The 11,561-nt window shown below is 41.0% G+C and overlaps 1 protein-coding gene across 2 annotated transcripts in view; it reads right to left on the bottom strand.

Annotated features, from left to right (window-relative positions):
• The window catches only part of spryd3 (SPRY domain containing 3), a 48,467-nt gene that overhangs the window by 4,317 nt on the left and 32,589 nt on the right, over nt 1-11,561 (bottom strand). For both annotated transcript variants that reach the window (XM_084553755.1, XM_084553756.1), the window contains exons 8-10: nt 8,913-8,970; nt 2,955-3,074; nt 2,608-2,747 (exon numbers count right to left, since the gene is read on the bottom strand). In XM_084553755.1, the coding sequence (XP_084409881.1) occupies nt 2,608-2,747; nt 2,955-3,074; nt 8,913-8,970 (318 nt within the window). The remainder of the gene's footprint in view (nt 1-2,607; nt 2,748-2,954; nt 3,075-8,912; nt 8,971-11,561) is intronic.

Below are 11,561 nucleotides of genomic sequence, written 5' to 3'. Positions count from 1 at the left end.
TAATGGTAAGGAGCGGTGCGTTGAGACTAATGTGTCCTGCTGAATAAATATTGACAAATCCCTGGATTAGGTCCCGGCCTGTTCTATTCTCACCCACTTAGATTTCAGTGCGCGCTCACACCCGCTCAGTGACCCCCTTGGCCCCTGCTTGCACAACTGCGCAGGCGAGTTTGCAGGGCAGCGACGCGTTGAGACAAAATGAAAACTGCCGTAATTAAAACAACAAAAAACAACAGTTGGAACATGCAGCGGTGAGATGACTAGACTGTGAAGATGCACATTACTGCGAGGCGTGGTGAGAGGGGCACATGCGTGGACAGTTGATGGGTCCCACAGGAGTCATAATACGCACAAATATGAAAGTAATCACTGTGATGCAAGTCGCTGTGGCTTCTGCGTTGGTCAGTGATATAAAAAAAAAATCAAAAGGTTAAAGTTCCTCTTGGGGTTTTATGAGGATAGGATAATATGTTTTGCGCATCTGTTCTGATCTTCAACTGATCCAACAGGTGGCAGTAATGCAACAAGAAATGCAGCAATGTATCAACGAAGAAGAAAAGGTTTCTCAGACTTCATGGAAACACGCAGAATTTTCTGGGTAAATTTCACTGAATATAAATTAAAAACTTTAAGTCAGCCATCAGTTTTGTAACACTGAATAGTATTTACCCCTAAATCTTTAATGTAGTTTATTTAAGGTCAAATGATCACAAATTCTAATCACAAGTATGCTCTTATATTACATGGTTCAGCGGAATATTAATATTTATATTTACAAATAAGCAGGTGTAGTGATAGTTTGATACAGCTGCAAATATTGTTAATTAAAGATACCACCAATAACTCATGAAATTACCAACAGAGCTACTAAGCTACTACACAATGTGAACTAGCTAGGGCAAAGGTAGCTTAAGAATTTTCCGATCAAAATCTATCTTGATTTGAAAGATCCGATATTGTTTCATAAACTGCGTGGATTGATTTTTTTTTTTAAATCTTTGCCATTCGCTGCATCCTCTCATTAGAAGTCTCACCAGATATGCGAAAAAGGCCTCGCAAGACAACGCAATGGCTTTAGTCAACATGTGACGGAGATCCAAACCCTGAGAGCACCGTCAGGCCTGAGAGCTGATTGGATTCAAAAAGTATGACAACACAGAAGAGCTGCACGAAAGCAAAGCCATAAGCAAGACCTGAAACTAGAGGGGAAATATTCTGGAAAACTACAAATCAAATTTAAGTGAAATAGTTTTGAAAATGAAATATCTCTAAATGAATAGATATTAAACTGAATGGGGACCCTGTGAATCAGTAGCGATACCCAGCCCTAGCTGTCATGTTTGACATATCTCACATGCATTCCTCTAATGTACCTGTTCACATAGAGAACAAGTGGACATTCAAAACTGACCCACGAGGAACTGATCTTTGAAATAAAGTCAAGCATCATTCAACAAAGTTCAGCAAACAGTTGAAATCAAAAGCAAATAAATTGTTCATATTTTTAATTTTATGATCTTTGACAACTTCTCCCAGTTTTTTTTAGTCTGTCGGCATGTGTTCTGTCACAGACCGACTCCGTGGTGTTGGGACCAGGGCTCTACGGAGATAAAACTGTCTCTTTCAGAACTCTATGTTCCTCTTGATGACAATTTAATGACTCTGGCTTAATGTTTACGGAATAAATCTCAGCAAGGAATTCTTGCCACTATTTTGACTTAGAAGAGCTCATCAATTATTTTAAGATGGTTTTCACTACTCTTAGCCTAATGTTTTAATTTGTCTCATCTGTAGTGGCTGTCCAAAAGGGGAAATAAGACACAAACAGTGCATAGCTCTAAATTCTCTGAATGGACTGTGTTAATGACTTTGTTTAGATTGAGCTGCAACTATAATTTTATATATCTGTTGTGTAAGAAAGTGTAGCTGTGATAAATGATCTGTACCAGAATGACTGCCCAGGAAATCACAAGCACAATAACCGGACTCAGAGCTCAGATTAGTTTAACTGGTACCCAGCCAGTTCGCCTATCATCGCTACACCTCACTGAATTTAATTTACATTTGGTGGTCTTATCGCCAACTCGCTGCAAGTCTCTTCCTGTGTATACGGAGCATCTAGCAGCTAAAAAAACATTAGAAGTTGGTAGAGGATATACAAGGGAACTTAAGTGAGAGTATGTATTGTTTATTTCTTGCCTGGAGACAAATCTGACTCCAAACAACTGCTAACTAGGTGTTACTAGGTGAGTAAATTAACAACTATTCAGAAAACTAAATTCATAAAGTCATAAAGATATGACTGGGCCTGCAAAGACAATCTATAAATTATGTTGATTACGTTAAATATGTCAATTTACGTGGAAATGTTTGACATCCATCCCTAAATATGGGGGCTCCCGCTGCCAGGAATGCTGAAAATGCTCTAAAAAATTTGGGGAATTCTTTAAACAGAGACCCAGTAGAGTGCACGCTTTGTTACAATGCTGGGATGTTTCATTTTTACACAACCTCTACACATGACGTGAAAATGCATCTATAACATGTATTGTGTACATATGTTTTATAGGTTAGCAGAGCTCTACTGTGTTCAAAGGTGTTCCTCACCGTGACCTTCCTGCCCTCCTGTCCCTGCTCTACCTCTTCCGCATCCTCTTCCTCCTCGTCTTCGTCGTTGAGGTACAGAACATTCTGGACTCCTGCGTGACCTGAGCGGACCTCCAGTCGATCCCAATCATCCATGTCAGCTGAGGAAGCGGATCATTTTTATTATGCCACAACCTGACATATTACATTATATTAGGTTCTCTGTAAATTTAGATGTTTTTGTTAATCAAATGCAGCACAAAGGATAAACTGAATAATACTAAATCACAATTAACAGCTTTAAGAGTAAAACCAACAGCTTGACTGAGTGAGTGCATAACTGCAGCACAGAAACATAATGCCCTCACCTTCTCCGTCCAGGATGTAGTCTCGTGGAAACATGATGCCACAGCCCATGATGTCACCCTTGAAGCAGCGAGGACCAAAAGCATCTCCAACCCCACTGCCATGAAAAATCTTCCCATCATCTGTCAGAGAGGAAACAGAGAAAAACATCACTTAGGGTTAGGGTATATATATTTATCTCAGTTAATCTGTGAGCAATGTCCAGCAAGTTAACAATTTGAAATAGCTTCTTCATACCATGGATGGAGGAGGGATAACAAAGAATTATTTCTACCATATTTTTCTGGCAATCTTTAGCCATAATTTTTAAAATTAATATGACCACAAACCCGGACGGATAACATTACGCATTAGGAGTTATTCATTCTTTCAGGATAATTTATGTTTTTGTGCTTGGCCTACTTTTGACATGTCTGGGGTCTATTACTATGACTCAGTGCAGGCTGGAACTAGCAACTATCGCTCAGACCCCATCTGGGACTGTGAGTGGATCAGTCGGATGTAAGGTGTGAGAACCCAGAGCTCCCCACTTGGGATCGGATCACCCAGGACGCAAGAACAAATATCTAAGACTTACAGCCTTTCTGCATTTCACGGTATCAGCAATCAGCTTTTGCGTGAGGCCAAAGTTTACTTAGAAGATGTGGAGTACAGCATGTCTTCTAATGTGTTATGTGATGGCAGGCAACATGTGTACATACAAAGTAGAACCAACATACAGGACATCCTGACATTCCAGTCAGGTGATGATGTGTGAAGGCGAAAGCAGCACTAGTAAAAACACTTGTCTCCAAAAAAAAAAAGACAAGACATCGACAACATCCAAAGGAAGTCATCAAAACAACACATACTACAGTTGTGAGAGACAACAATGGAAAAAAAGGGCAAAAGAAAAACATGGCAGATGTAGCCTGCAGACGAGCTCTCCTCAAGCGAAGCGGCGTGGCTGCTGCTGGTAAATATTTATGGAGTTGTCATGGGACCCGTCCCGGGCTCAGGATACTGTTTAAACAATCTCTATCTGAGCACCGGGAGGCAGACAGAGACACTGTATCATTACGGCTCCCATGCGGGCCCTTGTCACAACACCACACACTAGGCAAACAGTGGAGCCACGCCGGCACAGGCGCAGCACGACTAAAAATAGAAGAGCAGAGCTTTGGAGAGTGACATGGACTGGCGCTGGAGGTGAGCTGGGGTGTGGAAGTCCAGGTTTGGGCCTAAGGATGGAGGTAGTTGACTCGGGCAGGAAAGGTAAGCCTGGCAGAGCATCAAAGCCTGTGGCTGGAGGGATGTTCACCGCAGCAACAAGTAACTGCAGCAAATTACATATTCTAGCAAGGTTAGCTGGCGGCTTGAAGGTTTAGCATTCAGTCACAAAAAAAAGCACAAAACTGAAGCACATGATCAAGATATCCTATCTGGATATTTTATCTGGACCAGGAAAAGCACATGTTAATAAAAGGCTTGGATTCAGACTGAGATCGGCTCAGCCAGACCACACTTGGAGGTGGTCAGGCTCACAATGTGATCGGATCGCAAGCAGGTATTAAGGCACTCTGTACGGTGTGACCTCAGTTAAGAGAACTGTGAAATACTCAGCTCTGCTAGGTGAAAGGTCATTAATCTCTGTCTCACCCTGAAAATTCACCTCCACCACCAAAGAAGTTCCCATCTCCATGCTCAATGGTACCCTGACTGGAATTCTTCCCCTGGCTTTTATTCACTCATTATTACACTTCTCCAAAAAAGCTGCCCAAAGGTTATTTTACACAGATTTATCTGCAAATTCCTGCTGACCTCTGAAATGACTGTTTCTGAAATTGCCACCCGTCTTGATTTTATTCAGTCCAATCTGCCGATCTGACAATTAGAGAAGTTCACTTTGACTAACCTGTCCCAAACTAATTCTTATTAACTATATAATTCATTAGATTAATGAAGTAACATTCAAAACTAATTTTATAAACATCATGGAAGTTAAGTTTATGTTATGCTCTAGTTTCAATGTCAAAATGCTTTTTAAGATTTTACAGTCAGATCCCATTGTCTAGAAAATATATCCACATCAAGCACTAACGACTGGGGTTAAGAAGTAAAACTTCAGACCCTACACTGTAGCCTACGGCGTAACCTTACGTGCACCTCCCCAGAAATGTAACTACATGTTGTGGCAACACAGCACAGCCACGTGGAGTTTTACAGGCATAATTACAGAACAATGCCAAAACATCAGCAAACAGGTATATATGCTTTGGTCAGGGGTGAATTTTTATATAACGCATCTATATAAATTATATAAAGACTTAAAGTTATACAGAATTAAGGGTGTGCACTCACAGGCTGCTTCCTGTCTGCCTTGGTGTCACCCACTGATATCAGCTCCAGTTCTTTGTCATTTTTGAATTAAAAGGTTCATCTATCTTTATACACAATCAATTTGATTTTAACATAGAGGTGTTGATGAAGGTGTACGGAGCAGCACACTGGTGTCAAGGCTAACGTCAAAGTAATAGACTCGCGCTAACAGTAACTGTCATCACCACAGGTCTGGTATTCATTGTATGGTAGGAGCAACAACAGGATGAAAACTGGATCTGGGCTCACGGTTTGGCGCTGGGCTAAAAGAAGGAGAGGGCAGGCTCTGTGGCTCCTGAGCAGCTAAGAGAAGCTGGCTGAGGACCGAGACCAGCTGGGAACAGGAAAACAGGCTCTCTCATAACATGAGCGTTTGTCTGGAAAAGAGCGGGTTTCCCTGCCCAGGGAACAATGACTTCACAGACTCCTAAAACATGATAAATTAAAACTAAATATTTATATTTTTCCATGAGTCCACACACGTGAGTTTGTACAGGTTGCTACAAATGTATTATAAATTCCATTTGCAGATGCCCCGTGGTGTTGAGTTGATGATATATAATGTAATATATACTTCCTGAGTAAGTGGTGGCGTCTGACGCTGAAAAATAACGCAACGCTGTGCCAAACACTGCCACTCGAGGCTGAGATGAAGACACTGCACACCACATGCATCTCATTTCATGTAACTACAAGTAGATTGAGGAATATAGTCCCCTTAGTTAATTAGTTAAAAACTAGTGTTCAGTATTCAGAATTAACAATCTTAATATTCATCTAACTAGTTCAGTTTTCTGAGACGGCAAACTGAATACACAAATACTAGTGCAGTGCCCGTCGGAAGTATATTCCTATAGTGGGAGCCTACAGGTGTTGTGTATGAGGATTAGTGGAAATATTAGAGCGGAGAAAACCTATTTTACCGATATATTTTACATTTCTTATCCAAACAACGTCAAACTTAGCAGTGCACATCTTCGTGCCCGTAGCGAGACACCTGCCCAGTTTCAAATCAATCGGGCCAACGGTTCGCGAGATATGCGTGCCACAGACAGACACACAGACGCTTCTTGATTTATAGATAGATATTTTGGGACAAAACTATATTACCTGTAACTGCAATTTCACAATTTTCAAACATGTAATTGAAAAATGATTAAATAAAATAACAATGAAAATAATCACAAATATATGCAACACAAACAGACACACATCCTTAATTCAGATGGCATTTAGTGCGTTTACAATAGTCTCTTTGTGCCTGTTAGAGGTGTTAGAGGGATGATGTCATCCACATGGTTTTGTCCTATTAGGTAAGACGGTGATATTATCCTCCTCCATAACATGTTGCTATTGAATAATTGTTTTTGCAGAACCTGAGCTGGAATCAGATTAGACCCTGTCACTGATATACAGCAGAAGTTAGGCTGAGCCCTATTATCTTGGTGGTGGTGAGGCATAGATGGTGGCGATGGTGGCAGGGCACAATCTTCAGCTGCTGGTGTTGAGTCATAGCACGTGTGACTCACTGATGGGGGGTTTGGAGGGGGCTGACAGGGTTAATGAGGCTTGCTGAGGAGCACTCTCTGGTTGGATGGCTGGTTGCTCCTGATAGGGCCCACAGGGGCCCACAGTGCCCCATGGCCCATTAACTTGCAGAGCCAACACACAGGATGGAGGTCCACACTGGGCCTGCTCCCAATACAAACACTTGTGGAAACCCTGGCCAAAGAACTCTCAAGCTATGCAAGCTATACAAAGGTGCAGCGATATGGTTGGAAAGCGTTTGTGTATATAAATGGAATATATCTGGACTAAAATAACACCCTCAAAAGTCAATAGTACACCTCACATGTGATCCAGGTCAACGCTGGTCGCGTGCCCAGTACAACGCACCATAAATCAGGGTGACAGAAATAGAAGTAAAATTGTTGCCCTTCCATGTCATTTATGTTTATGCCTTCCAAGATTCGTAAAATATAATCAAGACTCTTTCTTATGTGCAACTGTCTCCTTAGAAGGCAATGACACCCTCAGTGCACTAAAGAATATAGGACTGATAAAAACTACAATCTACGTGAAGCTGAGACCTGTCCTAAAAGTCGGTCCTTCTTTAAGCCATTCTAAAGTGGTTATATGACCTAGCATTTAAAAATACTGCGCTAACATCAAGCTTTTGTCACCCTTCCAAAAGAGCGTCTGTGTGCAATTCTTGTGCTTCCTGAGTTGTTCAGTGAGAATATCGGATGCATGGAGCGACAAGGGGAGACATGAAGAAGAGGCCGTGGCTGCTGTTTCTGAGTAGCTGGATCAGAGCCTACACCTTAACCCAAGCATGGGAAGGCAAACCTCATATGCACAGCGTGGAAAACCACATACATCATTTTAGTCTCTAACAAATAAGATTAATGGGAGCTCTGCTGGGGCGTGCACATTTCTGCGGTGTCCAGTGCACAGCAGCCAAACCAGGCAGACCACAGCGCAAGACCTCTGGGACTGGCATGGTGAGCCTCTGAGATCTACTGGCCTCGTCTGTCACTCAGTACTGAGGTATCATCCACAGACCCCAGCAGGATGCTCAGCATCAACTGTTATTACAATTAATGTATCCTAAGTATAAATGGAATCTGCAAAGGGATATGGGGATTTAGGACCATAAACATTAACTCAAAACATGAACGGAATGTGCAGAGTGAACAAGAAAATGTCTTCTGATCTCTAATTTGGAGGTCAAATGGAAGAAAGCATATAAACTTTTCTCTAAAAATAAAATCATGCACTTTTCTTGATGGAGAAAACATAAACAGAACTGACATTTATAGGGAGGTTATGGTCGGTCAAATATACATATTAAGAGTAGCTGAAATCCCCTGTGTGAAAGCAATGGGATGCTTCAGAACAAAACAACGCAGATAAAAGTCAGCAAGCTCGTAACTGCTTTGGTCAGATAAGGCCTATCAAGAACTTGACTGTGACACTGGATTGCCAGATAAAGAGTTGGCTACCCACAGTAGCTTGTACAGAGTAATAACAACGACCTACCTAGCCGACGCTGTTCTGATATCACGACAGGAGCGTTTGATAGCTAATCTCCTAGCAGTGATAGTGAGGGGTGCCGAGGCCTGTGGGGGTTTAGTGCAGATGCCTGTGCAGATAATGTTCACAGGCTTTTCGTCACAAACAACCAAGCTTGAACAAGTGTGTGTGTGTGTGTGTGCATGTGTGTGGAAGGACAGGAAGATAACTCTGACAAAACTCAGTGTTTTATGTCATCTTTTTTGTTTCATCACTTTGAGAGAAACTCCCACAGAAATATGGAGATATGATCCTTTTTCTCTTTCTGATATTGTCTGCTTTATCTGCCTTCTGTCTGCGATACTCCTTGATCTCGGTTTGTGTTAGGCACCTTCACATCCAGCTGAGTCGGTGCCCTGTGATGTTTGCATCTAAAGGCAGTCAAAGATGCTTTGGAGGAAGTATATGCAACCCATGTATTTCACTGAAATAACACTACAGGAGGGATTGCACATGCACAAATATAAAAACACATTATAATTTAAGAAAGAAAACTAAAAAAAGCAATAGATAAGGGGAAATCTCACCTGCATGGTAAGCCACTGATCCTCGGCTCCAACCCGGGTGTCTGTTCTTTGGATAGTCCTGCACAAGCACAAACAGTTACACAAGTCACATTACGTAAAAAGATTTTAACCAAAGAAGCAAGAGTGTCAAGAATCTGCACATGTTTACAGCTACAACATTTAACTTCAGCGATTACCAGAGAAAGGAGCTAGTCAATGATAGTACAAGCTCTTCAAATGTCTTAAAAAAAAAAAAAGACCATAAAAAAAGGAATCACAATAAACTGAACTAAAACCATTCCTTTCAAAACTGTTTAAATGCAATAATGAAACCTTTCATTACAGATTACATGTCCAACAACAAATCTTATCAGACCCATTCTACTGGAAAAAACAACTCTTAGTTTGTGGGTGGCATGATGTCTCAGTGATGAGTGAAGATGAAAGTGAAAGCGTTAACATCGGGGACAATACAGCAACCATACAGCTCTTTTATGGGTCTTTGATAGTTGACATAAAGGAATAAGCTACATTAGCCTGATAGTCTTGTTTATTGAGGTGTCCGAGAAAAGAACTCTAGTGGCTCTATAACACTATACACGTGATATGAGCTAAATGCCGAGATCGGCATGATAATATGCCCATAATGACAATGACTAATGTTCAGCATGTTCCCTGACTTAGTTTACTGTGGTGAACAGCCTCAGATTTGCTAATTAGCACTGCACACAAAGATGAGGCTCATGGGAACTTCATGCATTCCGCAAGCTGCTGAAACCAAATAGATGCAAAGTGTTGGACAACCTAAAACCGAAGACTGATGGCGGCACTAGATGTAAAGTTAATAGACCACGAAAGTGGTAATTCATCCCCAGGAACAGTTCTAGTGAATGTCGTATCAATCTGGCTTCCAGAGGAAACAAACATCTTAAATTTTCGAACATGAGACAGCTTAAATTGTTTTAAATATCACTGTCTTCTCGCTATAAGTGTTACTAACCAGTCAGTGATCTGAAAATGCTAGCCCACACCAAGCTTTGTACAAATCTTCACTGTTGCTGTGTGTTGTCAAACGTGCTTGAAAAACAAAAATCAACAATTGAGAATGAATAGTTGAAAACTCGTCCACAAGGTTGGAGTCCAAACCTGTAAAATATTTAATTTAATCCACTCCGATCAATATATAATACACTTGTTCAAATAAAGTTGTAGTGCCCCAAATGTCATAACCAACTGCCTCTAGCATGACTGAAAAAGAGGATGGAGAAGTTTTGTTTTATTATTGTATTACTGTGTTGAAGTGTCAGCTGTCTAGAAATGAATAACAGTAATTGAAATGATATATGTCTGTGAAGGTTCTCATTACCTTAAAAAAAGTAGTTTCACCAACTTCCTCTAACTGCAGGTGAGTATTCGGGTTCACAGACCCTTGTCAGGTGAGTCATTTAGATTTAAAGAAGCTACTTGTTTGAGTTTTCTTGAAGACGTTTCATCACTCATCCAAGTCCGCTTGTCTGCGTTTTAGATGCAGTGAGCTCTAGATATGTTATTCGGCTTTGAAAGTAAGGCTAAATTAGTGCCATAGTAGAAATAAGCTGCTAGACTGGGCGTGCAAATGTTAAGAAAAAAATGATTAATCTGTTCCTGATCTTGTTTTTGGTTAAAAAAAAATGTTATTAAAAAAAGACGTCATGCTTCAAACTTTCAATGCGATGATGCCATGCACGCTACCTCGCCATGTGAAGAATCAAAAGCTTGACAGGCTTGACGTGCTTTAGTAACAGTTACCAACCTAAGATTGCCAAATTCTAGGGTCATCGCAGAGATCCATAGTTACACACATAACTCAATTTAACATGACAAACTCTGTCAATCAACTTTGAATTACAAAGTAGAAAGCCAGTACAGTGTTTACAGTGCACCGTATGCTTGTTATGATGCAGTTTTAAATTGTTTTGCTCCTTTAACATGTTAATCAGAGTCTTTTCCGTTTCCCTGACTGTTTTGGATACCTGTCAGTATCTGCTACTCCTCTCAGAGCTGAGCGTGTGTTGTCTCTCTCTCTCTCCATCTGTCTGCATATACAGTACGTGTGCCTTTCTCCAGGTTTCACCATGCCAACAGAAATAACCATCGGGCCAACTTTCGGATAAGATCAGAGTATGACTCAGAGGTAATTACCACAGATTTTTATCTGTTTTCGAGGCTGCACCTCCATTACTGTAGAAACACACTACTAAACAAGAGAGGGAACAGGAAGAGGGCAGTGACATTATGGTTCTCTTTCATCTGGACTGCATCTTCCACTCATTCACATCCTCTCTGTCTCAAGCAAACTGCATTTCTTTTCAGTTGGTATTAACACAAAAGGCAAGAGACCATGAGTCCATCCATTTTCATCAAGCCTCAAGTCAAAGAAATCCAGATTTGACCAGGGTGACGTCCAAAAATGGAAAAAAAAAAGAGAAAAGAAACAGCCTTTCGCAAGCCCCTGTAAAGGGAAATGTGCTTTTATTCAAACAGCCACTGATGACTGATGCAGAATGAAAAGGCAATACATCACTCAAAAGCAAATTAGGGCAGATGAAATTATTACTATTAGCACCTGTGTGGAGATGAGAAATGAGCAATGGGGACGCTGCAGAGAGAGAGCTTGGAACGGGCCTGTGC

This window comes from Chelon labrosus, assembly GCF_963514085.1.
Source record: "Chelon labrosus genome assembly, chromosome: 10".
NCBI lineage: Eukaryota > Metazoa > Chordata > Actinopteri > Mugiliformes > Mugilidae > Chelon > Chelon labrosus.
Note: the sequence above shows the minus strand (reverse complement) of the source record. Positions and strands in the feature narration are given on the sequence as shown.